General features: G+C 41.7%; 1 protein-coding gene and 1 long non-coding RNA gene across 6 annotated transcripts in view; one reads left to right on the top strand and one right to left on the bottom strand.

The window, feature by feature from the left end:
• LOC130707660 (uncharacterized) overlaps positions 1 to 6,672 on the bottom strand; it is a 47,474-nt gene extending 40,802 nt beyond the window's left edge. Inside the window, exon 1 of the long non-coding RNA XR_009007664.1 lies at positions 6,636 to 6,672. This is a non-coding gene — a long non-coding RNA (uncharacterized LOC130707660). The remainder of the gene's footprint in view (positions 1 to 6,635) is intronic.
• Positions 6,673 to 6,817: 145 nt separating this feature from the next.
• MCM10 (minichromosome maintenance 10 replication initiation factor) overlaps positions 6,818 to 27,811 on the top strand; it is a 41,481-nt gene continuing 20,487 nt past the window's right edge. For 2 of the 5 annotated variants that reach the window (XM_057544420.1, XM_057544419.1), the window contains exons 1-10: positions 6,818 to 6,891; positions 8,807 to 8,893; positions 14,705 to 15,046; positions 15,853 to 15,957; positions 16,099 to 16,239; positions 17,872 to 18,043; positions 20,054 to 20,219; positions 22,258 to 22,425; positions 23,982 to 24,098; positions 27,125 to 27,324. In XM_057544420.1, the coding sequence (XP_057400403.1) occupies positions 8,887 to 8,893; positions 14,705 to 15,046; positions 15,853 to 15,957; positions 16,099 to 16,239; positions 17,872 to 18,043; positions 20,054 to 20,219; positions 22,258 to 22,425; positions 23,982 to 24,098; positions 27,125 to 27,324 (1,418 nt within the window). In that variant the 5' untranslated portion in view covers positions 6,818 to 6,891; positions 8,807 to 8,886. Of the gene's footprint in view, positions 7,026 to 8,806; positions 8,894 to 14,704; positions 15,047 to 15,852; positions 15,958 to 16,098; positions 16,240 to 17,871; positions 18,044 to 20,053; positions 20,220 to 22,257; positions 22,426 to 23,981; positions 24,099 to 27,124; positions 27,325 to 27,811 lie in introns of all 5 variants that reach the window. The other 3 variants (XM_057544423.1, XM_057544422.1, XM_057544421.1) reach the window with 3 other exon arrangements.

Genomic DNA, 27,811 nt, shown 5'->3' with positions numbered 1-27,811 from the left:
AGAAGATCTAAAATCAATAATTAACGCTTCTTTAAAAAAAAAAACTAGAAAAAGAATGGCAAGTTAAACACAAAATAAACAGGAGAAAATAACTTAATACAACTGAGGCCAGAAATCAATGAAATTTAAACCAGGAACTCAATAGAGAAAATCAGTGAAACCGAAAGCTGGTTCTTTGAAACAATTGATAAAATTGATAAATCTCTACCCATGTTAACTAAGAAAAGAGAAGACACAGATTACCAATATCAGTGTGCCGTGAATAACTGGAACTTGAAATTAAAAAAAACACTATAACATCTATATTAACACCCCAAAATGAAATGCTTAGTTATAAATCCAATAAAATATGTATAAGATCTGATGAAAGAAATTAAAGAACTAAATGGAGAGATATTCCATGTTTACGTATAGGGAAACTCCATATTGTTAAGATATCAGTTCTTCCTAACCTGATCTACAGATTCAACGCAATTACAATCAAAATCCCAAGTTATTCTGTGGCTATCAACAAACTGATTCTAAAGTTTATATGGAGAAGCAAAAGACCCAGAATAGCCAACACGCTACTGAATGAAAAGAACAAAGTTGGAAGGTGGACACTACCCAACTTCACGACTTACTATAAAACTACAGTAATCAAGACAGTGTGGTACTGGTGAAAGAATAGACAAATACATGAATGGAACAGAACAGAGAGCCCAGAAATAGACCCAGAGAGTCTTTGACAAAGACTGGTCTTTGACAAAGAGGCAAAAGCAATTCAATGGAGAAAGGATAGTATTTTCAACAAATGGTGCCGGCACAACTGTACATCCACATTCAAAAAGAAAAATAATAATAATAATCTAGTTGCAGACCTTACACCTTCCACAAAAACTAACTCAAGCCACAGACTGGGAATGAATCTTTACAAAACGCATATCTGAGAAAGAACTGGTATCAGAATATCCAAAGAACTCCTAAAATGCAACAATAAGAAAACAACCCAATTTTTTAAAGGGCAAAAGATAATGGATATCTCACCAAAGATGTACAGTTGGCAAATAAACATATGAAAAGATGCTAAACCGCGTATGTCATTAGGGGATTGCAAATTTCAACAAGATACCATCTCACACTTATTAGAATGGCTACAATTCAAAACAATAACACCACCAAGTGCTCGGGAGGATGTGGAACAACAGGAATTCTCATTCACTGCTGACGGAAATGCAGAATGGTACTTTGGAAGACAGTTTGACAGTTTGTTGTAAAACTAAGCACACAATCCTTGGAATTTACCCAAATGTATTGAAAATTTACATCCATACAAAACCTGCACATGAATGTTCATAATAGCTTTACTCATAACTGCCAAAACTTGGAAGCAACCAAGATGTCCTTCAACAGATAAATGGATAATCAAACTATGGTGTACATCCATGTGATGGAATATTATTCAGTGCTAAAAAGAAATAAGCTATCAAACCACACAAAAAAACATGCAGAAACCTTAAATGCATATTGCTAAGTGAAAGAAACCAATCTGAAAAGACTATGCACTGTATGATTTGAACTGTATAATGCTCTGGAAAAAGCAAAACTACAGAGACAGTAGAAAAGGTCAGTGGTTGCCAGAGGTTTGGTGGAGGGCGGGATGAGGGGTAAGAGCACAGAAGATTTTTAGGACAGTGAAACTACTCTGCATAATACTGTAATGGTGGATACCTCTGTCAAAACCTATTGAATGTGTAACATAAACGGTGAACCCTAATGTAAATTACAGACTTTAGTTAATAATAATGTATCAATATTGGCTCATCAATTGTAACAAAAAGTCCCATACTAACTAACGCAAGATGTTAATAATAAAATTGTGTGTGTGCCAAAGAAAACATACAGATGGCCAAGGGGCACATGAAAAGATGCTCAACATCACTAATTATTAGAGAAATGCAAATCAAAACTACAATGAGTTATCACCCCACACCAGTCAGAATGTCCATTATCAAAAAATCTAGAAACAATAAATGCTGGAGAGTGTGTGGTGAAAAAGGCAATCCTTCTACACTGTTGGGGGGAATGTAAATTGGTATGGCCACTATGGAGAACAGTATGAAGGTTCCTTAAAAAACTAAAAACAGAACTACCATATGACCCAGCACTCCCACTACGGGGCATATACCCTGAGAAAACCATATACCCTGAGAAAACCATAATTCAAAAAGAGACATGTGGGACTTCCCTGGTGGCACAGTGGTTAAGAATCCGCCTGTCAACGCAGGGGACACGGGTTCGAGCCCTGGTCTGGGAAGATCCCACATGCCGCAGAGCAACTAAGCCCGTGCGCCACAACTACTGAGCCTGCGCTCTAGAGCCCACGAGCCACAACTACTGCAGCCCACGTGCCTAGAGCCTGTGCTCCGCCACAAAGAGTAGCCCCCATTTGCTGCAACTAGAGAAAGCCCACACACAGCAACGAAGACCCAACGCAGCCAAAAAATAAATAAATTTTAAAAAAGAGAGACGTACCACAATGTTCACTGCAGCACTATTTACAATAGCCAGGACATGGAACCAACCTAAATGTCCATCGACAGATGAATGGATAAAGAAGATGTGGCACATATATACAATGGAATATTACTCAGCCATAAAAAAGAAACGAAATTGAGTTATCTGTAGTGAGATGGATGGACCTAGAGTATGTCACACAGAGTGAAGTAAGTCAGAAAGAGATAAACAAATATCATATGCTAACACATATATATGGAATCTTAAAAAAAAAAAAAAGGTACTGATGAACCTAGTGGCAGGACAGGAATAAAGACGCAGATGTAGAGAATGGACTTGACACGGGGAGGGGGAAGGGTAAGCTGGGACGAAGTGAGAGAGTGGCATGGACATATATACACTACCAAATGTAAAATAGCTAGTGGGAAGCAGCTGCATAGCACAGGGAGATCAGCTTGGTGCTTTGTGACCACCTAGAGGGGTGGGATAGGGAGGGTGGGAGGGAGGCTCAAGAGGGAGGGGATATGGGGACATATGTATGCATATGGCTGATTCACTTTGTTGTACAACAGAAACTAACACAGTACTGTGAAGCAATTATACTCCAATAAAGATCTACTAAAAAAAAAATTGTGTGTGTGGAAGGGGCTATATGGGAACTCTGTTCTTTCCACACAATTTTTCTATAACCCTAAAATTGCTCTAAAAAAATAAAGTCTATTATTTTCTTTAAAAATGAAAAAAAAACTTTTAACTATATATAAGATTATTTAATATGAACACATATAAAATGTGTTCACATTAAATCATAAAATCAAGATTATGGTGGAAATTGACCAACATTTCATTTGACCCATAATGAAAGGGCTAAGTTGGAATTGCTTTTAATGAAATATCAGATTTATTATGCAATCATTAATTCAATGGAAGAAAGCTGATAGAACAGCTAGTTGCAGCTTTTACATGTAACAGGAATCAAGTATACGGACCAATATTCAAATGTTATAGTGAAAGGACAGGTACCAAAACTGCTTTGCTATGAAAGCAAAAAGTAGAAATAATTTTACCATCTTCTTTGGTATCCTTTGACTTACAGAGTTTGTCATTTTAAAAATTATTGAAATAACATTATGTTCTCTTTGTGAAGATATTGGTCATCACTGAGTATTGTGTTCTTTTTTCTAGGTAAGTAATTGCAAAGATATGAAGTATAATACAAAAAAATATCGGCTTAGGAACTCTCAGTAAGCTGACAGGTTTATGCAGCAATTTTGTCCTTTAAACATATGGAGCCATAATCACAGGTAAAATTTATTCTGCATGCATAAAGTACATATTGTAGTTATTAACTCAGCAAAACCAAGGAAGAAATGTGTTGAGCATACTCATGAATTAATTAAAACCAGTAAGGCTAGAGTTTTTTTTATTGGCTTCTCTTTGCAAAGCATCAGTCGAGATGGAGGAACATACCCTGTTGCTTGAAGTAACCTCTAGATTGTTTGAAAAGCAACAGACATTTATTTGGGCAACAAAGACAATATTCTGTTAGGAAAATTAAGGAGGCTGGGTTTTCCTTTCTCAGGAGGGCCATTCAGCTCCAAGTAGAGCATTGCCTCTGAGGAAGGATGACAGTTTTCTCAGTAAAGCGTTTTTGTTCAGTTAGTTGGACAAATTCAAGTTCGGGATAAGACTCTAGAGAATTCTGTGCCATAAAGCATGAGATGTGAAGGCAGATGTAAACAGATGTCTACAGGGAGGTGGTGTGGGTGCTTTGGAAACCGGCTGTTACTCCCAGCAGAAGATCTGATTTTCTGATTTTGAATAGCATTGTTTCCTGCTGGGCTGAAAGGTGGAAGCATCGATTTAATCGTCTGGTGCATTAACCCTGGAAACATACTCAAAGCTATTCTGCTTCTACAATCTCTACTTTACAGAACTCAACTGCACTCACTAAGCCTACACCTGCAGCCCTGATATGTCCCCTTGGCTTGGGTCACATATCTAAAGGTAGAGCTGAAATCTCCCCACCATCGCCTCAGGCTGAACTCACATCTCTACCCTGTCCAAAGCAAGCTCCTTCTGTATAAGTCTGCCAGTCTCTCAGCTGTTGCCAACCTGGCTATCGTCCTCTCCTTTTCCTGCCAAAGGTAACTTTCCTCTGGTCAGTTACCAAAGCAGATAGGTTTCCCTCCTAACGTGCTTCCAATTCGTCCCTTCCCTTCAGCTCTCACAGTCTGGGACTATCACGATCTCCTATCAAGCTTCTTTGTCTTCAATTTCTGGTGTACCCAGTTCCTGAGCACCCATCTTTTGAATTTTTTTTCTTTTTGGCCGCGCTGCGCGGCTTGCAGGATCTTAGTTCCCTGACCAGGGATTGAACCTGGGGCCACCGCAGAGAAAGCGCCAAGTCCTAACCACTGGACCGCCAGGGAATTCTCCTGAGCACCTATCTTTGTTAGCTTAATCGTCCTAAGCATTGCCTTATAAAGTAGTAAGACTAAAAGTTATTACACTTTTAATGCTTACATGTGCTGGGCACACTGCATATTTTCAAGTTTTTCTCATGAATCCTCACAATACCCTATGAAATAACTATGACTGTCCCTGTTTTGCAGATGAGTTAAGTTGAGGCTCAGAGAGGTTAAGTAACTTAGCCGAGGTTGCACAGTGAGCATGTGGCAGTTAAAAATCATGCAGTCTTAACTGCAGAGTCTGAGCACTTAGCCACACCTTTCTCTATCCATCTACCTTCCTCCCCCACCTGCTCAAACAGGTCTCTTTACCGCTTACAGAATAAAGTATTCATCATCTGCCACCCAATTTGTTTTACCTACATTTTAAAATGTTTCCACCTCATCTTTCCACCTATCTTTTTTGAAAATGCTTTCTATTTTTTTTTTAAATTTATTTTTATTTATATTTATTTTTGGCTGTGCTGGGTCTTCGTTTCTGTGCGAGGGCTTTCTCTAGTTGTGGCAAGTGGGGGTCACTCTTCATCGCGGTGCGCAGGCCTCTCACTATCGTGGCCTCTCTTGTTGCGGAGCACAGGCTCCAGACGCGCAGGCTCAGTAGTTGTGGCTCACGGGCCTAGTTGCTCCGCGGCATGTGGGATCTTCCCAGACCAGGGCTCGAACCCGTGCCCCCTGCATTGGCAGGCAGATTCTCAACCACTGCGCCACCAGGGAAGCCCTCCACCTATCTTTTACCTCCTCATGAGCAAGACTGGTGCTCCCTGGTAGTCACCTTATGTTATTTGTCTTTTATGCAGAGATCGCATCTCCCAAACTAGACTAAATGCCTACAATATGCACCTTGTCTTTGTCCAAACTTGTACACCTGAGGCACTAAGTGACTATGGCTGATAACCAGTGTGTGAAAAGGTACTTGAAATTCTCATTTGATCCTTTCTGAAACCCTCTAGTTATCGCTATTATCAGCACTTTACGGATGAAGAAATTGACCCCCCGCCCCGCCCCCGCCAAAGCTAAGTGACTTGTTCAAGAGCAAATACTCTATTCGACTTTTTCTCTCTGTAAACATTTCTTGTGTGCCAGGCACCAGCAGCAAGAGAGAAGACAGAGGAAGAGCTAGGAAGATGAAAAAGACACGGTCCCCTTGTCTCCCGATGCTGACATTTTGGTGAGAAGAAGCAGAAAACAGTTATTCCCAACTCTGACGCAATTAAGGACCACGAACTCCTCTGCAAACAGTGGTTTCTACTGGGTCTAAGAATCTCATCTAGTCTTTCCTTCTCATTTTACAGACGGTGACGACGGTCAGAGAGGTAAAAGTGGACCAGATTTTTGTTGGTTTGTTTTTCAGTCCCATTATCTCAACTGAACACGAGGTTGTAAAATAACCAACCGAGTGAAATTATCAACCAGCCTGTTCAGACTTCTATACAGTCAACCCAGCCACAGGCAATCTGTGAGGGCAGGGGGAAGGTCTGCAGTGGGTTCCGCGGTTTGAGCCTCAATGCGCAGGCTTCTCTGCGTCAAGCGTAAGAGAAAACGAGCCTCAGAACTGGATGACACGGTCAGTGCCGGAAAGTGTCAGGAACTAACTTCTGACCTCCTATGAAAATACCGTACAGGGACAGTTCTACTTCCCAGCGCCGGTGGGGACGCTAGAACACTTACCGGAGGAAGCCAGGGCTGCACCGACCGGAAGTTTCCTTGCCCCCAACAAAGAGGGCGCCGGTCACGTGAGCCAATCAGATTGCTTACGCAAGGGTCACCTTCTCCCCGCCCCCCCGCGGCCGTTTCCGCCAAGACCTCTGAAGTAGCCAATCAGTGCAGCCCCGAGCCGGCGTGCGTCTGACGTCAGAGGCGGGGGCGGAGTCGAGTTGGAATTTTGGCGGGCCCGGCTGTAGAAAGGGAAGGGGTGCAGAGCCGGGTAAGATGCGGGTCTGCGACTGTTGAGGGGCAGGTTGAGGGACTGTCCGCGCGCGTCTGTGGGAGAGTTTAGCGAGCTCCGAGGGCGGGAGGCGCGGAGTCCGGGGGCGCTCAGGTGGGCGAGACTGGAATTGGGTGAGCGCGGGGGCGACCTGGGCCGAGCGCGGGGCCGGGCGCGGGGGTGGGCGCTGAGTGCTGAGCGGCGGAGGTTCCGGGGCTGGGGGATTGCGGGCAGTTCCGAAATGCACCGAGAGGTGCAAGGCGTTCGGCCGTCCAGGCTGTTTAAGGGTCCAGTTTCTTCTTTTTAAAGGTAACCTTTTAAGACGCTTGCTAAACGCTTGCCGTCTGTACTGTGTCTTATTCATTCATTCATTTGCTCAAATTGATTTGCTAATAGTTACTGAATGCGTCACCCATCACTTCAGCCTTCGTGAAGTTTACACTTTAAAGTCGCTAACAAGTAACAGGTACACCATAGTGGAATGTGCAATAAAGTCGTGAAAAGGAGGAGGTGAGAGGGTTCCAGGGGCCTGGTCAGATAGGGTGGTCTGGAAAGGCTTAGAAAAATGGAGAGTTAAGCAGAGACTGAGGGATGAGAAGGAGCTAGGGGAGAGCTTTCCAAAGAACCTGAGGCCCCAAAGCACTTGTGTGTTCAAGAAGTTGAAAGCAGGCTAGTCTGGCTGGAACATCCTTCGTTGCGGGGAGCGGGGGGGGACAGGGGGGAGGTGGGCGGAGTGGATTTAGAAAAAACTGAAGAAGTAGAAGTAGGCGGGAGAGAGAGTAGCCATTGCCTCGTAGGAACTTTTGTAAATTTTGTTCTAAGGGCAATGGAAAAATCATTAAAGAAATTTTATCAAGGGAATACTGCCATCTGACTGAACGTTCCTAAAAGACTACTAAGGAAAGAAAAGATTACTGTAGCTTTTGTACAGAGGATAAATTACAGAGGGACAGGGAAACCAATACAGGAAGCTAACACGGTAGTCCAGGCAAAAGATTGATGGTGGCTTGGACTAGGCTTTTTGGCAGTGAAATTGGGGAGAAGTAAAAGATTTGAGCAATATACTGGAGATAGAACCCCTAGCACTTGTCGGATGGTCCTAGGTGTGAGGGTGAGGAAGGGTGCGTGGGTTTGTTTCGGGGGAAAACAGGGTTGGTTATACAAATAAACAAGGACAGTTTGCTCCTACCTAGCCCTCAGGAAGCTTACAATCCCGCAGATTCCCCAGTAGACAACACAGTGCAGGACATATGATGGGTCCATAGAAATGTTTGTTGAATAAGTGAAAAGAAAGCACCATAATTAATACTTGACGTCGGACTTACCAAGGTCATATATATTATAGAGCCTATGTAAGTTAAGCAATAGCCTAGAAAAATTTATATTTTCTTCTTGCAGTTTTAAAAATCATTTTAAATGAAAAAAGGAAAGTGCACAGAATTATATGACTTTATCCTAATTAGCTATGCCAACTGTTCCTCTGAGCTTTGCTAACTAGTACTGAATCGAAATCTTGATGTGACTAAGGCTGCAACTAAGTAGAACCACACAGTAGGCTCTTATGGACAATGTAGACCTCAAATATGTTACAAGAAATAAAACAGATAATAGCCCTGCTATTTAGACCAGCCTTCATAATATCTGTTCACAATTTGTCTCGTCTGTGTAACCTAATATCAAACAAACTACTCTGTACCTCAACCGAGTTTCTGTAACCATAGCTTGGAGACAAGAAAAGGGACTGCTGCCATACTAGGAGGCAGATGGTGTTGGTGGTGGGGTGAGAAATAGCCAGAGTCTGGATGAATTCTGAGCTTGAGCCCCTACAATTTGTAGGATTCTGGGTTTGCTGGATACACGTGCGATGTGAGAGAGAAGACTTAAGGGTGACTTTTCTTATGTTCATTTCACGCAGCCAAGGTCCTGCATTCCTGCCATCTCCTGGGCACCTGTTCCTCCCTGACAGTTCTCCATCGCCACTGTTCTCTTGACAGCATGGATGGTGAGTCCTGGCCATTTTCTCAGTTCCTCTTTGTTTCATGGAAAATCACTCTTGTGTTCATGGGCTTGTTGTTACTTATTCCACTTATAAAATAGTGAAAATAGCTGCCCGCCCCTCAAGCATCGTCTGAGTGTTTCAAAAGAAATCTCACTTCAGTCAGTGAATGTTATTTGTTTTAATCAGGTGAGATTTCTGTTCCTGACAGCACTGATTGTCTTTCATAATAACGGTAGTTGACATGTACTTACAATATGCCAAGCACTGCTCGAAGATCTTACGTATACAGTTGGCCTTCCATATCTGCGGATTCAACCAACTGCACATAGAAAATATTCGAGAAAAAAAATCCAGAAAGTTCCAAAAAACAAAACTTGAATTTGCTGAGAGCTGGCAAGTATTTACATAGCATTTTCATTGTATTAGGTATTATAAATCACCTAGAGATGATTTAAAGTGTACGGGAGGATGTGCATAGCTTATATGCAAATACTACACTATTTTATATAAGGGACTTGAGCATCTATGGATTTTGGTATCCGTGCGGGATCTTGCAACACATGCCCTGTGGATACCAGAGATGACTGTATTAACTGATTTTACCCTCACAGCAACTATTTCATAGAAAGGAAGACAGATGTCTGGGTGACTTGTCACAAGTGAAACTGTCAGAAGCAGGGATTTGAACCCAGGCAGCCTTACGTTGGAGTTCACATTTGATATTGAAATCTGTTGAAGTGGTTTTAGTGTAGCTCTGACTTAAATTCTTATAGTGCTTTTAAATTTTGTTCAGCTTGCAAGGATGTGTGCAAAATATTTAACTAGCAAAGCGATGTTGCTCTAATTAGCAGAGCTTAGCCTGAGAGCAGCACAAAAATGATTGTGCTGGCTGTGAAGAGACCCTCACAAGTAAAATGCATTATTTTTCTGGTTGTGTAATTTTGTTTATTACTTTTCAAAATTTTTATTGGAGTATAGTTGATGTACAGTGTTGTGTTAGTTTCAGGTGTACTCTGGCTGGTAATTTTAAAGCCCAAGTTTATTACACTTTGCCTTTTAAAAAAATTAAAACCAAATGCTGAAATTCATCGCACTGTGATAATATGTGAGATTGATTGTACCATTGGTATAATGATAGTTCCCTATTTCTTTTTTTTTTTTTTTTAATTTTATAGCTACTTTATTTATTTCTTTATTTTTGGCTCTGTTGGGTCTTCGGTTCGTGCGAGGGCTTTCTCTAGTTACGGCAAGTGGGGGCCACTCTTCATCGCGGTGCAGGGACCGCTCTTCATCGCGGTGCGCGGGCCTCTCACTATCGCGGCCCCTCCTGTTGCGGGGCACAGGCTCCAGACGCGCAGGCTCAGTAGTTGTGGCTCACGGGCCCAGCTGCTCCGTGGCATGTGGGATCTTCCCAGACCAGGGCTCGAACCCGTGTCCCCTGCATTAGCAGGCAGATTCTCAACCACTGCGCCACCAGGGAAGCCCTTCCCTATTTCTTAAAATCACCAAATTACCTACAGAGCCATTGATGTAATACAAAGTGTAACTTTTTGCTATGAGGTGGTCATGAGAAGAAGTGGTGAATGGGTCTATGTTCTCTCAGAAATCACTGTATCTAAAAAAAGTCTCATTTGGTTGACATGGCTTCACAGTTTGGTCCAGTATAGACGAAATCAGAAAGTTTCCTGGTGCTAGGTGCTGTTGAACAACATCCATGTTTACATGCTAGTAGAGAGAGCAAGATAATAAAAAAACAAGTAGGAAAATATCAGGTAGTTGGTAAGATGGGAGACGCCGGAATGAGTATGGATGCTGAGAGGAATGCGCCGGGAGACAGGGAAGAGCCGGTGATGTGGGAGAGAGCTGGTGATTGTCAACTGAAGTCCTGGAGAAGCGGAAAGTAGTGGGAACCAGTGTCTAAATGGAGGAATTGGCCAGAACTAGGACTCGACACTTCATCTGTCGTCGCTGGAGGAAAAGCAGAGAATACAGGTTCAGGTTTGGTAGTGAAGGATGATGAAGTCTGATTGCTTCTGTGTTTTTTCCTATAAAATACAAAACAAGATCAATCAGCCAAGATTAAAGTGGGAGGAGAGGGCATCAGAGGTTTAAGGAGAGACATGTGAAGGAGTTAGAGAATAGGAAAGCAGGTGTATCAGGAAAGTGTGGGGATTTTTAAGCAGTATTGACTGCCCGTTTGTTATTGGCAGGTGTATATTTAAAGTTAAACCAGTCATGGTGGTGGGTCTTTGTCCAGGAAAGTTCACCAGCTGGGGTGCAGGCAGGGAGGTGGTGGCCTGTTGGATTTCATCAGGGTTAAGAACCATGAGGGCAAAAGAGACAAGCAGGGGAGTTAAGAAGCTTTAGAAGGCAGTGATTATAATGATAGAACATGGATCCAAAGTGAGGAGATGGGGGATGAGGGTGGTAAAAACACTGTAGGAGGGTTGATGGATTTGGACATCTTTTTTTTTTTTTTTAATTTTTATTGGAGTATAGTTGATTTATAATGTTGTTTAGTTTCAGGTGTACTGCAAAGTGAATCAGTTATACTTATACATATATCCACTCTTTTTATTTTTTTTTCTTAAGATTCTTTTCTCATATAGGCCATTACAGAATATTGAGTAGAGTTCCCTGTACTATACAGCAAGTTCTTATTAGTTATCTATTTTATATATAGCAACGTATATATGTCAGTCCCAATCTCCCAGTTTATCCCTCCACCCACCCCCATTATCCCTGGCAACCATAAGTTTGTTTTCTCCATCCGTGACTCTGCTTCTGTTTTGTAAATAAGTTCATTTGTACCCTTGTTTTTTAGATTCCACATATAAGCGATATCATATGATATTTGTCTTTCTGTGTCTGATTTACTTCACTCAGTATGACAATCTCTAGGTCCATCCATGTTGCTGCAAATGACGTTATTTTGTTCTTTTTTATTGCTGAGTAATATTCCATTGTATTGAATATATATGTACCACATCTTCTTTATCCATTCCTCTGTTGATGGACATTTAGGTTGTTTCCACGTCCTGGCTATTGTAAATAGTGCCGCAGTGATCATTGGGGTGCATGTATCTTTTTGAATTATGGTTTTCTCTGGGTGTATGGCCAGGAGTGGGATTGCTGGGTCGTATGGTAGTTCTATTTTTAGTTTTTTAAGAAACCTCCATACTGTTCTTCATAGTGGCTGTACCAGTTTACATGCCCACCAACAGTGTAGGAGGGTTCCCTTTTCTCCACACCCTCTCCAGCATTTATTGTTTGTAGATTTTTTGATGATGGCCATTCTGACCTGTGTGAGTTGATACCACATTGTAGTTTTGATTTGGACATCTTAATAAAGTGGAGGAGATGGCGGGTGGGAGCACTAGAGTGAGTTGGCGGAAGGATAGGAGGTGGGGATCAGAGTGGGATGCTTGAAATCAGGATCTCAGAGGTAGGTTGTACCTTTGCTGTGATGACACGGAATGACCTTGGGAGTAAGTGGCTAAGATGAGGGAGGGACAGGACCATTGAAGGTGAGGTCAGGAAACCGAGAGACGAAGGCATTGGCTGGATCGTGCTTGTGCAGGTTGTAGTGACTGAGAATGGTGACAGCAGTAGAGATGGAGGGGAAGAGGGAGGCATCCAAAGGGAAATCAGTCGGTGACAGCAACCAGGAGGGGATCTTGATGAAAAAAATCTTCTGTCATGAACTGTGGCTTGAAGGAAGTTAAGTGGTTCCAGAGTGAACAGGGATAAGCAAAGAAGATGTCAGAGCCCTGGAGTTGATCGCCAGACATCTACTGCATGCCTAGTGCGTGCTGGGCACTGTTCCAGCATTTGCAGTGTGGATGATTAAAGAACTTCCACTCAAGAGAGTCACAGGGCAGCCAGATTTTTGTTGTAAGAGCCACTGAAGATATAGGAAATGGGCTGGTAGTAGATTCTGTTGGGTCCAGAGAGCAGATCCCAGGAGTTTGGGAGCAAGGAGGGTGGAAGATGGGGTCAGTACAACATGGAGAAGACAGATGATTTGGGGTGGTGACCGAGGTAAACTGGGATGGAAGGCATCACGGGATCCGCCCTGGTTCTCTCATGAAAAGATGGGTTCAAGGCCCAGAGTGTGGAGCCACTAGGCAACCTGTTTCACCTGTGGCTCCCAGTGGTGTGGGCCCAGGCCTCTTCCGGGGTGTGCTCTATACAGCAGCTTGGAACGGGAGAGAGAGGAGGGCCTCCTGGCTCCGTTTGGGGACGTGGTGATCTCAACTGGCGCCTAGGGAGTCTGGTGGGCTCTTCTCTCTTGCTGCATCCTGCAGTCTTGGAGTCTTTGTTGACTAAGCAATTCAGACTAATCGTTATGCAACCTCTGACTTTAAGCTTTAGACTCTTTCATCAGATTCTAGGCCTTGAGTTTGGCTATTGGCTCATTTCCTTCTGGTAAGGGAGCATAGAGCAGCGGAAAGGATATTGGTTTACTGATCTAGAGATCTCCATCCTAACCCAGGCTCCTGTGCTGACCTGTTTCACCATGTGATCCTAAACAGACCCTTAGCCTCTCTAGGTTTCAGCCCCTGTCTTTCCAGCGAGGGGGTGCATCACATATTCTTAATGTTTTTGCTTTAAATGCCTCTGATTTTATAAAGGAATCATTCCCAAATAGGGGGGAAAAATGAGCAAACAGAATAAACAGATAAATCAAGAAAGAAGAAATCCAATTGGCCAGTAAACATAAGCAGTTCTCTACCTCACCAGTAATCCTGGAAATGCCAATCAAAGCAGCAAGCTATCTTTTAAAATCGTTCATCAGATTAGCAAAACATCTTAGATGATGTACCAGGTGTTGGTGAGGTAGTAGGGAGAAACTCTCACAAATGTGCAGGAAGGTAGATACGTGCTTGTGGCATAGTTTGTAGTGGGAAAAAATTAGAACTAGCCCGTTTATTGGAAAATGGCCTTTATTGGAAAATGGGTGAGTAAAACATGATACAGTCTTACCATGGAGTATTATACAGCAGTTGAAAGAAATAAACTACAACTATATTTTGATTTGGATCAATCTTACATGCAATGTTGAATGAAACCAGGATAGGAGTAACACGTACAGTGTGAAATAATCTATATAAATATTTTTAAAGCAACCAAATACTATGTTAACGAATACCTATATATTTATGTTAAAAGTATGAAGAATGGCCTCGAGTGATATAGCAAAATTATGACAGTGATTGCAGTGGGGCCTGGAGCCAGCCAGTGGTAATGAGTTGGGACAAGATTTGACATGATAAACTTCTTAAACTTTTATCTTTCCCAACCATTTAATGTAAAAGCTAAAAGCAAACATGATAAAATGTTAATGATGGCTAATTCTGGGTGACGGGATATGAATACATTTAATATAATGCTTTGTAACTTTCTATAGTTTTAAAAAATTGCTCAAACAATTAAAAAGTGAGGGAATATATCCATCTAGAACCTAAATGTATACTTAGCGTGTTTTTCAGTTATTCCCTTGTGGGTTGAATTTCGTATGCAGGAAGTGTCTGATTAGCTGAAGTAGCACAGGTAAATAGATCTAGCCCAGTGGCTGGCCCACGGTGGTCACTAAGCAGATACTGGCTCCTGCTTTCTTAGCCCAGTGCCCTCCAAGAAGCACTGGGGGAGAGGAAAGGTAAAAAAAAGAACAATAATTATACCAGGCAAAATGGTGAATCTGCCGAGTCATTTTAACTGCCTTATGAATGTTGAATGTTTTAACTCTGTTTGTCAATGGCTGTTTTTCACAGGTAGGCTTTCTTTCTTTCCTTTTTCTTCTTTTTCCCATAGGGGAGGAGGATGATTTGTCTCTGCTGACCGCACTGCTGGAGGAGAATGAGTCGGCCTTAGACTGTAATTCAGAAGAGAGTCAGCCCTTGACCCAGGAAGATGGTGAACCTGATGCATTCGATGAGCTCTTTGATGCTGACGGTGATGGTGAATCTTACACAGAGGAGGCTGATGAGGGAGAAGTGGAAAAGGCTGAAGACCAAAAGGAGAATTTGGATGCTCTTTTTGGAGACATGGAAGACTTAACAGATGAGGAAGAAGCTCCTACATCGCAATCAGCTAACCACAGGGCCCTCCCTGCTCCTGTTCCCAGTCAAGGGAAGACTCATCAGGAATTGCAAGGTGCCTAACCATGTGCTTTCTGTAATTTCTTTACAGTAGCCCTGATGAAGACCGCCCATCTGACAGCTTTCCTCAAAATAGCTGCTGAGTCAGGGGTAGGGATAAATGACTTTGCCAGGAACATTGTACGAGTTAGTGGAGCGAGCATTTAAAGCCAGCATCTGAGGGTACAGAGGCCCCCTTATATCAGGGTCACCCAGGTGCGACTGATGCTTCGCAGAAAGGCTCTAACATTTCTCACACTTATTACAGAAAAATAATACTTCAGGATTTAGCAAAAGGAGCCAGGGACAAGACTACAAAGCAGCTACACATTCTGTTTCAGCAGAAGACCATTTCTGAACCCTTACATTGAGGACTGCCATTTTCTTATTCCTGGCATCTTTCTCATGTATTTTTAAATTACAGTAAAATTCTGCTCTAATCAATGGGCTATTTCTTCTAATACAGGAGCCACCATTCGTTGTATTAATTATGGTACTTGATTTACGAAATAAATATAATGATTTCTTGACTCTTAAGAACCTGTCAACCATGGACATGTATCTGTGATTATCTGTCAGTAGTACAAATTCATAACCAGCTTTGGTATTAGAGATTTGATTACTGGAAATAATCATGTTTCTTTCTCTGAGGGGACCCCTTCGAAGTGCAAAAGTTAATTGTGAGTTTTTGGTATGTGATTCTATTGTGGGTCTCAAGGTTGTGGAGGTGATGGGTGGACGTCAAAAGTCATTTCAGCACTTTCATCATGTATAATATTTCCTCTGGTCTGGTTCTTAAATCAATATATTTTTCTTCCCTAGATGAATTAAGGAAGTTGCAAGAGCAAATGAAGTCCTTACAAGAACAGCTGAAACTAACGACAATTAAACAGCCTGCAAGTCCAGCCCGTCTGCATAAAACCCCAGGTAATGAGACTAATTCTAAGGATAGTATGCATTTCTGTTACGAAGAAATTATAACATTACTTCTACATCCAACTCCTGGTAAAACGGTTTTTGAGCCCCTTTCTAAATTTTCTTTACTAATTTCTTTTACTTTTAATCAAGTAGATAAGTCTCCACGTCCCCCTCTTAAGGAGAAGAAAGTTCAGAGAATTCAGGAGTCGTCGTGCTTTTCTGCGGAGCTTGACGTCCCTACTCTACCAAAACCCAAGCGGGTGGCTCGGACACCAAAGGTTTCACCTGCAGGTGTAGTACTTGAGGCCTCCCTGGTTTCTCACTGCTTGGGTTCTGTTTGCAATATATTTTGGCATTGTCACGTATGTGTGTGTGTGTGTGTTTTGGTCTATCTTACCTGCCCATTGAGAAAAGTAAGTTTCCTGGGAATGGAAACCATATGCTATATTTCCTAATCTTTCTCTACATCTCAAAGTGCTTAGAAAATCCTTAGGTAGAGAATAGGTATTTAACTAAATGCTTAGTGGATTCAATATTTTTTCAGCTCTTATAGTCCTGTAGTTGACTTGAATTATAGTCAAGTATAACCACTGGGTTGAGTTCTTATGCTAGCAGTCTAGAGATTTAATTTTTAGGCTGTGAGAGTGAGGTACAGATCCCCTTATAAAATGATCTAGTTTTATTTGAAGCCCGGTTGTTTTAAACCAGAAGGTCCATTGTTTAGAAAAGGCTTCTTTGCCAGGAGTATAGAATGGTACTCAAAATCCTATTTCAGCACGTACATGTATACACACAAAATAAAATGAAAAGGATTTATAAGCTCTATGTGTTGGTTTTGTTGTACTGTCTTTTTGCCCAAAGTGATTATTCTTTGGAAGATCTAAGACAAAGTGGTCTGGAGATAACATAGTTTAGAGTAAGCAACATTTTATTGATCACACATGTTCAAAGAGGCCCTTTTGATTACACAATAGTACAGAATAGCTGTAGGCTCCTAGTGTTCATATTTATTTGACAACAAATTATATATTCCATGTATCCACTTATTAATAGTGTTTATCCCCTTAGCACCTTTGATATATTACTAAGGTGTTTTATTAGGCAATGTCCAAAGTTAGGTTTTGAAGGGATGGGGCAGGGGCATGGTTTCTGGAGATTCTAAAGTTCTAGGGTTGTCCTGGCCCCTGGCTTGCGAGAAGTGATCCAAAGTCGCTTTGAAGGTAAACAACAATCTTACTTAAGAGAGAGAGAGATTTTATTAAGGAGAATACCCAAGCTTTCTGACCCTCAGGAGCATTATCAAATGCTTCTAAAATATGAAAAGTAACCATGTCAGAATACCCTGGGCCCCCTAATTATCCCCCCCCAAGTAAAATGGAATGGATTGAAATGAAATGAAACAAGAAATAAGAAAACAAAGGGGAGCTAACTTTGGATGTTTTTCAGGTAGAATTTGACCTGTGCACACATCTCCACTAATTACTGATTTCTGTAGGAGGGCTCTAATTCCCTCATGGAATCTTCTGCAGTGCTCTGTATATGGTGAATACTCAGTAAACGGCTTTGCCCAGAGGAGCAGTGTTTTAGAGCAGCACTGCTACAGCAGCCACCGGCTACATGTGGCTAAGTAGATAAATTAGGCATTCATTTCCTTAGATACACCAGTCAGTTTCAAGTGATCAAAGTCCACCTGTGGCTGGTGGCCGCCACACTGGACAGCGGTGCTATAAAACATTTTCATACACAGCAAGCTCTTTGGACCACGCTGCAGAGATCTGGGGGTAGTACAGAAATGATCCTGTGGGCGTCCTTTGTTCTCTCAAGATTTGGTTATGGCATATGTTGATTAAAAAAAGAAACAATTCCATTTAATGTTTAGTTATCGGTGTGGTTTTCTTCTTAATTTTTATGTTCATTTTTTAGAGCCCCAAAGCTCATCTTTCAGGATGACAAGTGCACCCTCCCAACCACTCCGAACGACTCCTGGAAACAAGCCTGCTGGGATGACGAGGGATCAGGGTGCAGGGACCCCCAGGAGCTCTGGGGAAACAACTCAGACAGTCTCCGTGGAAGCCTTCTCCGGCCTGAGGCTCAGGTCAGTAACTGGAACGGGCCTCTCACTCTGCTCATAGGCCCCACTAGATGCCTCTTCCTCCTTTCTAGGGACCTGGCCTTCCAGAAATAGTGTGTTTGTACCACAGATCCGCATAAGACCTACAGCTCTTGAACTGGACCATACTAGGCCATCAGCCCTGGGTTTGACTCAGTATATTTACATATGAATAAGGAAAACTTTCTCTTGCTTGTGTAAAGAATAAAAGATACATGTTCATAAAAAAAGAGATCAGTAAATAATAAGTACTGTATTTAATCAGAAACTGATAAAAACAGTGATAGAGACTATTTTTAAACACCTAAAGGTATATACAGTTTAACCAGGATAGTAGTATCTTCTTATAGTTGATGTTAAGAGAAATAGATGTGCTCTTTTTCTTCCTGATAACTTTTAAGGCCAATTTATATTCTGTGTATCTGTTCCATGGAGAAATTAAGATATTCAGTTAAAATAGGAATAAATCCCAGGATCGATTCAGGGAAAAGCCTGGACTTTGAAATCTGTGCTTTGCATCACTGCTGCCTTGCATCTCCATTATTACTGCTCTTGAAGCCCAGGGAAGAGCAGTAACCCTTACTCTGAAACCCGATTGCCTTTAGTACTGTTTATCTGAGTAGCCAAGTGCAACCCGTCTAGAAGACCTGAGCCTTGTCAATCTAAAATAAAACTGCTAAGCTCTTAAATAGTATATGATTAAGCAGGGGGAGAACAAGTGACTGCTAACACGCAGTAGAAGTTTATTGTAAAGACTCCGTACTCTCCAAAATTGGGGGAAAAATCAGTATCTTCATTACATCTGAGACAGAGTCGGAGGGACGGAATACAGTAAAAGCTCATTGAGGGGGCTCAGGGTTCTTTTTCAAGGTAAGTGTGGCCCTCCTGAGATGATACTGCCTTTCCCAGTTGAAACTCCCTACAGATAATGAAAGATGTTGCTGATGTGAGCGTGCTGAATGTTTGAACTGAGTGGAAGTAGACGAAGTTGAAACACTCAGCCAAAGCTTCTGAGGGGCCTACAAATTTAGGGGATTGCAGAATTGTTTGAGTCTCTGTAATTGTTCTACCTGAACCACAGAACCTAAAAATACTCCGAAGGATCACTGCCTGATAGTAACCTATTAACTTAAAGAAATCAGACAAAGAAAGGATTTCTTCACCTATGTCAGTGTTTCCCTCCTGAATATTCTTCATTGTTCAGAGGTAGCTCTTGGACTTTCTATTCCAGAAGACTTCTGAAAGAGTCAGAAAGCATGTTTTTTCCTGTTTTTTCTTGTCCTTGAATATGTAATATGATCAAACATGGAACAGATATTAATATTCTACTAGAGAAAAACAATTTACAAATTCATGAGTTTTTAGCCACTCATTAGGAAAAAGAATATATTAATTGAAGCTAGGTTCACAGTTTTCATTTATTATGTGAAAAGGTTGGCTTAAAGAAAACTAATTAGAAATAGTAGAACTTTTGAAATTCTTGCAGAATTGATGGAATTGAAATATTTTATTTACTTAAGCAATTCATGATTTTGTATTAAAGTCAAGAGATTATTTTTAAAAGAATATTATAACTTTATATTAGAATTCATAAGAACTTAAAGAATTTGTGATCTTTATTTTCTACAGAGGTCCCAGTTCTAGATCCAAGGAAAAGCAAACCTAGCTTTTAAAATTATCTTTCTTTTTTTTTTTTTTTTTTGCCGCACTGTGCGCCATGTGGGATCTTAGTTCCCTGACCAGAGATCAAACCCGTACCCCCTGCAGTGGAAGCACAGAGTCTTAACCACTGGACTGCCAGGGAAGTCCCAAAATTATCTCATTTTTATCTGCTGTAAAAATATGTGCCTTGTCCATTATGACATAACTACACCTCCCTGAAAACAGGTGCTTTAGAGATTTCTACCAATTACATCTCTGCTAACCAATTTGCTACAGTGCCAGATAATCTCTTCTTAGAATAATAATCTACCAGTCGCTGGTTTCTTGACCCAGGAAGCCTCGAGTATCCTCCACAGAAATGAACAAGAAAATGACTGGCCGAAGACTGATCAGACTATCTCAGCTCAAGGAAAAGATGGCAAGTGAGAAGCTGGAAGAAATAGACTGGGTGACATTTGGGGTTATATTGAAGAAAATCACTCCACAGAGTTCTAACAGTGTAAGCCATTTTATTGATTTCTCAGATGTTTCATCACAGATTGACAGTGGGGACTCATATGTTCTTGATTTGTTACCCAGAACCCGTCAGTATTTCATTTTGAAGTCATTGCTAGTAAGTTCCCAAGTTGCCACACCATCGTTGGGTTGGTACCCGAGGGGGAGATGTGTAAGGAGGGCCCTACTTAAAGAACATCTGGTTGTACAGGCTTCTTGGGCTTTTTATTGTCCATGTCATTCTTTCTTATTTCACTTGTCATTGTTTGTTGATGCGTGTAGATGCCCCTGTGACATTGCAATCCCTTTTGTGCAAGGGAAGCAGGTCCTCAAAGAGGCTGAGTTCACAGATCCTTTGGAAAGCTTTACTAGGTGTAAGATGTCAATTGCAAAAGTCCTGAAATTGCTGACTTGCGCCAGTACAGTATGGTATATTTAATTTGATGGATATTACAAAAGATCTAGCAAGTTTTAAAACAACAGTTGACTGAGGCATAACAGGAAAATTATTTTATGGCCTGACAAGTCAGAAAATCTGGATGCTAAGCCTCATTCTCCATTTAGCAGGAGTTGTGGCCTTAGGGTGGCCCCAAATCTTTCTTTGAGGACCTCCATTTCCTTACCTGTAAAATGAAGGAACTGGCTTTTGATTATCTCAAAGGCTCTCTCTAAAATACTGCAAATAATCTTGCTCAAAACTAATTCATTCTCCAATTTAGATCTTGGCCAACCTTAGATTTTTTTATGAGCTCTGACACGAGGGCTTGAGTTTCAGATTCTGAATCCTGCTCTAGCCCTGTTCTATCTCGCTAAATGTGAACAAGTCTGGTTTTCATTTGGTTAAGTTCCTAATTGCGTCACTACTGGCTATAATGACATGGAAATAATAGGTGTGAAATTTATCTGAACTCCTCTGTACAAATCCTTGGGAGAATAGTTAGAATACTTGAGTCTAGGTGATAGCTCACCATAACCTGTAACCATACCCACTCTGGGCTGCCTCTGAAATAGCTTGATTCAATGTTGTGTGAATTATTTTGTTTAAAAAAAAATCTGTAAACATGGAAGATGTTCATATTGTAAGTGGGCAGCATTTTGAGTTGCACTTCTTTTTTTTTTTTTTTTAATTTATTTGTTATTTATTTATTATTTATTTTTGGCTGTGTTGGGTCTTAGTTGCTGTGCGAGGGCTTTCTCTAGTTGCGGCAAGCGGGGGCCACTCTTCATCGCGATGCGCGGGCCTCTCACTATCGCAGCCTCTCTTGTTGCGGAGCACAGGCTCCAGACGCGCAGGCTCAGTAGTTGTGGCTCACGGGCCTAGTTGCTCCGCGGCATGTGGGATCTTCCCAGACCAGGGCTCGAACCCGTGTCCCCTGCATTGGCAGGCAGATTCTCAACCACTGCGCCACCAGGGAAGCCCTGAGTTGCACTTCTTGATATGTCATAGTATTTCCAAAATTTTACAGTTAAATACAACTAGTTTTCTTTAAATGATGCTTTTTTCTTCTAAGCTAAGGAAAGATTTAGAAACATTCAGCTGAAACCTCCTTATTAATAACATAATCAGTGATAAATGATATTTACTAAATTTATATCAGTAAGTTCTTTTCTTTACTGAAGTATAGTTGATTTACAATGTTGTGTTAGCTTTTGGTGTACAGCAAAGTGATCCAGTTATACATATATATACTCTTTTTCATATTCTTTTCCATTATGGTTTATTACAAGATATTGAATATAGTTCCCTGTGTTATACAATAGTAGTCCTGTTGTTTAAATATTTTATATATCATAGTTTGTATCTGCTAGTAACAAGTTTGCTATTGGCTTGCCTTTCTTCACCTTCATTTCTAAAATGAGAAGAGTCATACCAAAACCTAGAGAAAGGATTAGTTTATAATTAACAGACATTCTGATGATTACATATTCAGGGTGGGTTATACTTAGATATTTTTCCACAGTAGAACACTCGAACTGTAAATGCAGACATTGTAACCCATTGTTCAAAATTTATTAAAAATAAGAATAAATGTTTGCTCCAGGGGAAAACATTTAGCATCTGGCGACTGAATGATCTTCGTGACCTGACACGGTACGTGTCACTGTTCCTGTTTGGAGAGGTTCACAAAGAACTCTGGAAGACTGAGCAGGGTACCGTCATAGGTCTGCTCAACGCGAACCCCATGAAGCCCAAGGATGGTTCAGAAGACGTAAGACTCTGTTTCCATGATTTTTTTTGTTGTTGTTGGTCTTTATAACTTAGCTGAGTTCTATCAAAAACATTTATATTGGTCTACCTCCAGGTAATAAGTCAAGCTTTTACATTCTTTTGTCTCCATTAAACTGATTTTTTGTTTGTTTATTCATCTACCCCTCACCCACCAATATTCTGAATTTCAGACTACTCTAGAGTATTTTATAACAACTTCTTTTTTTAAATTTATTTATTTATTTATTTATTTATTTATTTATTTATTTATTTTTTGGCTGTGTTGGGTCTTCGTTTCTGTGCGAGGGCTTTCTCTAGTTGAGGCAAGCAGGGGCCACTCTTCATCGCGGTGCGCGGGCCTCTCACTATCGCGGCCTCTCTTGTTGCGGAGCACAGGCTCCAGACGCGCAGGCTCAGTAATTGTGGCTCACGAGCCTAGTTGCTCCGCGGCATGTGGGATCTTCCCAGACCAGGACTCGAACCCGTGTCCCCTGCATTAGCAGGCAGATTCTCAACCACTGCGCCACCAGGGAAGCCCTATAACAACTTCTTCCATTATATCTTTTCAAATTCGTTCCAAGGTTCCTGGAATTCTTTCAACTCTTGGGCTTAGGTTCCCTTAGATCTCCCATGAATTTCCATGATGGCATCAAGAAGCCAAGGGTTTATGGTTGAGGGAACTGTGTTCCATTTGTTAGTACAATCATAGCTGCAGCTTGTGAATTTTCATTTTTAAAGTGAATTTTCATCTTCTCAAGCATCATTAGAGTTTGGGTACTACCTACTGATTCTCTAGTAAATTGCAAACTTAGATACAGTATGAATAGCAACAGTTTCTCCACTCAAGCCAGCAAGAAGCTACTGCTTCTGTTGTAGACAGATTATTATATCACAAGGAGTGAGAGACTAAGTTATTTCATTCCTTGCTTTCACAGAGAAGGGCAGCAAGTCTTCATTTATTGGTTAGGAAGGTGTTTGGCTACAAATAAAAACTTCACTACAGTTTCTTTTGAATAGTAAACCCTGGGGTTTGTTTTCCTTACATAATAAAAAATCCAGACATAGGCAGTGTGGTGCCGCCAGGGCTGGTGTCCATGAGTCTCTCAGCCTTTTCCTCTTGGTCACAAGATGGCTGTGAAGCTCTAGCCACCACATTTCCATTCAAGGCAGGAAGTGAACCAGGCTCCTTGCTCTGCTTTTAAAGGAAAGCAGAAGCTTTCCCAGCTACCTTCCCTGCTGAGTAGAGTCACATGACCATCACTAGCTACAAAGAATTCTGGGAAAACTGGGAACTGGATCCATCATCTAAGGCTGAGTGTTTGGATTCTGATAGCAAAGACACAGGAGAAAATAGACAGTGGGTGGAGAATTAAAAGTGTCTCCTACACCTCCCATTTCTACAGCTGTCTTATGGAGCACTGGCTTCAAATTCCAGTGCACTGATAAAAAGGATAAAAAGCCTTCTTAACTCACGCCAACTGTTGTTATATCCATTCTTGCTGTTGAAAGGCCATACCTTTGTCTGCTTTTAACTCCAACTCCCCCTTTTTTCTACAGGTGTGCTTATCTATTGATCATCCTCAAAAGATCTTAATTATGGGGGAAGCTCTTGACCTGGGAACCTGTAAAGCAAAGAAGAAGAATGGAGAGCCGTGTACACAGACTGTGAATTTGGTAGGTTTCAGCTTTGTTGGGGTGGTTTTTGCTAAAGACAGAAACTAATAGGAATAAATTACAGGTACTTTACCTGTAATGACCTGTTTGGAACTGAGTTTCCTACATAACAGGAAGCATCAAAGTGAGAAAATTGAATGTATGGTTAATAATGGCCAGTTTACAAAGCTGAGGGTGGGGGAAAGATTTAACCTCTTAAGAAAGTGATCTTTTATTGCTAGCTGACTAGGAGGTATAAGAAAGATAGAATTTTAATTTGCCCTCAATTCTTTCTAGTGCCGGAGATTAAACACTAATGATGAAATACACTGAAACCTTATTTCAGTCAATACTTAACTCTATTATACCTTTTCTTAGAGCTTTCTTTTTAAAAAAATAAAAGCTTTATTGAGATAGAATTCACATACCAGACAATTCACAATTCTGAAGTGCACAATTTAGTAATTTTTAATATATTCAGAGAGTTGTGCAGCCATCACCACTATGTAGTTTCAGAACATTTTCAGTACCCTTCCAAAAAACCCATATCCATTAGCAGTCATTCCCCATTCTTCTCTCCCCACAAGTCCTGGCAGCCACTAATCTACTTTCTGTCTCTATAGATTTGCCTATTGTGGACATTTCATACAATGGAATTGTATAATATGTGCCTTTTGTGTCTGGCTTCTTTCACTTAGCATAATGCTTTTAAGATTCATCTGTGCTATATCCATGCTACAAAGCCATTTATTAGCACTTCATTCCTTTTTATGGTTGAATAATATTTCATTGATGACCACACTTTTTTTATCCATTCATTGGTTGATGGACATTTGGGTTGTTTCGCATATGACTGTTACGGATAATGCTGCTGTAAACATTCATGTACAGGTTTTTGTGTGGCTGTCCATCTTCAGTTCCCTCGGGTATATATATGCCTAGGATGGAATTGCTGGGTCTTACGGTAACTCTATGTTTAGGCTTTTGAGGAACCACCAAACTGGTTTCCAAAGTGACTTTTACATTCTCCCCAGCAGTATGTAAGTGTTCTAGTTTCTCCACATCCCGGCCAACACTTGTTATTGTCTGTCTTTGATCACAGCCATCCCAGTGGATACTATCCATCTAAGGGGTACTTCTTAGAGCTCTTTGAAAGGATTAAATGACAGATTTTGGTTTCATCTCTTTTTATTTCCCTCATTCTTTTTTTTTTAAATTTATTTATTTTTATTTTATTTTTGGCTTAGTTGGGTCTTCATTGCTGCGCGGGGTTTCCTCTAGCTGCGGCGAGCGAGGGCTGCTCTTCGTTGTGGTGCGCGGGCTTCTCGTTGCAGGGGCTTCTCTTGTTGCGGAGCACGGGCTCTAGGCAAGTGGGCTTCAGTAGTTGTGGCACGTGGGCTCAGTAGTTGTGGCTTGCGGGCTCTAGAGCGCAGGCTCAGTAGTTGTGGCGCACAGACTTAGTTGCTCTGCAGCATGTGGGATCTTCCTGGACCAGGGCTCGAACCCATGTCCCCTGCATTGGCGGGTGGATTCTTAACCACTGTGCCACCAGGGAAGCCCTATTTCCCTCATTCTTGTCTAACAGATGAACTAGTGAGCAGGACATAGGAAGGAGGGAGATAGTTGGAAAAAGAGGTCTCAGGGGGAGTACTTGACAAATCACTTAAACTGCCACTGCCACCATCTCTGAGGTTCACCCAATAGGATAATACTTCAGAGTTTCTCTTTGTTCCTTTCACTGAAAGGGTAGCATGCGTCCAAGAGTCAACCAGAGAAACAGAAAACCTCACTAGAAACTGATTTTGTTTTATTTTTTAACTTTTATTGAGGTAAAATTCACATTATGTATAATTGACGATTTTAAAATGTACACGTCAGCAATATTTAGTGTATTTGCTTTGTTGTGCAACCACCAGCTTCTTCTAACTTCCAAACCTTTTCATCACCCCATAAAAACACCCTCTACCTATTAAGTAATCACTTCCCTGGTGACCTGTAATCTGCTTTCTGTCTCTGGATATATGCCATAAAAGGAATCATACAACATGGGACCTTTGTGTCTGACTTCTTTCGCTTGGCATAACCTTTTCTTTCTTTTTTTTTTTAATAAATTTATTTATTTATTTTATTTTTGGCTGCGTTGGGTCTTTGTTGCTGCCCGCGGGCTTTCTCTAGTTGCAGAGAGCAGGGGCTACTCTTTGTTGCGGTGCACGGGCTTCTCATTGCCGTGGCTTCTCTTGTCACGGAGCACGGGCTCTAGGCGCGTGGGCTTCAGTAGTTGCAGCACGCGGGCTCAGTATTTGTGGCTCTCGGGCTCTAGAGCGCAGGCTCAGTAGTTGTGGCACACGGGCTTAGTTGCTCCGTGGCATGTGGGATCTTCCCAGACCAGGGCTCGAACCCATGTCCCCTGCACTGGCAGACGGATTCTTAACCAGTGTGCCACCAGGGAAGTCCCTAGCATAACCTTTTCAAGGTTCATCCTAGAAGCTGATTTTACTTCCATTGTAGAAAGAGGGCAAAGGCAGTGAATGATGCCACTTTTTCTTTCACCCAAGTAGTTTGTTCTGGGGAGTTTAGGGGAAGAACTTCTCCCCCCAACCCCACTTTTTGTTTTTAATTTTTATTGGCGTAGAGTTGATTTACAGTGTTGTGTTGGTTTCAGGTGTACAGCAAAGTGAATCAGTTATACATGTATCAATACATATATCCACTCTTTTTTAGCTTCTTTTCCCATATAGGCCATTACAGAGTATTGAGTAGAGTTCCCTGTGCTATACAGTAGGTCCTTATAGTTATCTATTTTATATATAGTAGTGTGTATATGTCAATCCCAATCTCCCAATTTATCCCCGCCCCCCCATCCTTACCTAGGAAAAGAACTTCTAAGTTGCTGCTTACCTGTGTGTTGAGAATGGTCTCAGAGGTCAGCAGGGAGGCTTCTGCCTGCAGAATAGCCCTCTGTGAGACTGGGAGAAAGGAGCTGTGTCTATTAACGTTGTCCCCGGCCTGTCTCCCTAACGCTGATGAGCCGCTCTTCCTTTTTACAGAATGACTGTGAGTACTGTCAGTATCACATCCAGGCCCAGTACAAGAAGCTCAGTGCCAGGCGGGCCGACCTGCAGTCCACCTTCTCCGGCGGCCGAATTCCCAAGAAGTTCGCCCGCAAAGGCATCAGCCTGAAAGAAAGGCTGTGTCAGGATGGTTTTTACTACGGAGGAGTTTCTTCGGCCTCGTATGCAGCCTCAATGTGAGACATTCTCAGGGCTTCTTTGGGGTCAGGGGTCTTGCTTGTCTTCTTTTAAGAGTAAACCCAGTGGTTGTACGTTTCTGTCCCAGTCCTGGAAGACTTGTACAGGTTTTATCTTTCATAACGTGCTGCCTGGAACAAGATGGCTGAGGGCCTCTTTCATTCCCGGGAAGAGAGGAAAGCACTCAGAAGGCAGAGAAACTAAGTCAGGTCATGATGGTCTTTAACAGGGAACCCACACTTCCTCTTTGGCTTCTAATGTGAATAGTGCAGCTTTGTCAGGTCTGATCGGCCGTTAAAAGTGTTAATCACAGTGTTGACATACTTGAGATCATTTCCCTCACGACTGTTAGTGTGAGGTTGCTGACCTTGCGGAACCCACACTGAATTTAGCGAGTGAATATGCAGAGGAGCCTCACGGGGGGAGGGTGAGGCTGGCATGCCTGGCCTCTCCTCTGGGGATCTCATCCTCTCCCTGGAGTCGCTG

The sequence above is a fragment of the Balaenoptera acutorostrata genome, chromosome 3 (assembly GCF_949987535.1).
Source record: "Balaenoptera acutorostrata chromosome 3, mBalAcu1.1, whole genome shotgun sequence".
Taxonomy (NCBI): Eukaryota; Metazoa; Chordata; class Mammalia; order Artiodactyla; family Balaenopteridae; genus Balaenoptera; species Balaenoptera acutorostrata.
The sequence above is the reverse complement of the archived record's forward strand: the minus strand, read 5'-3'. Positions and strand labels throughout refer to the sequence as shown.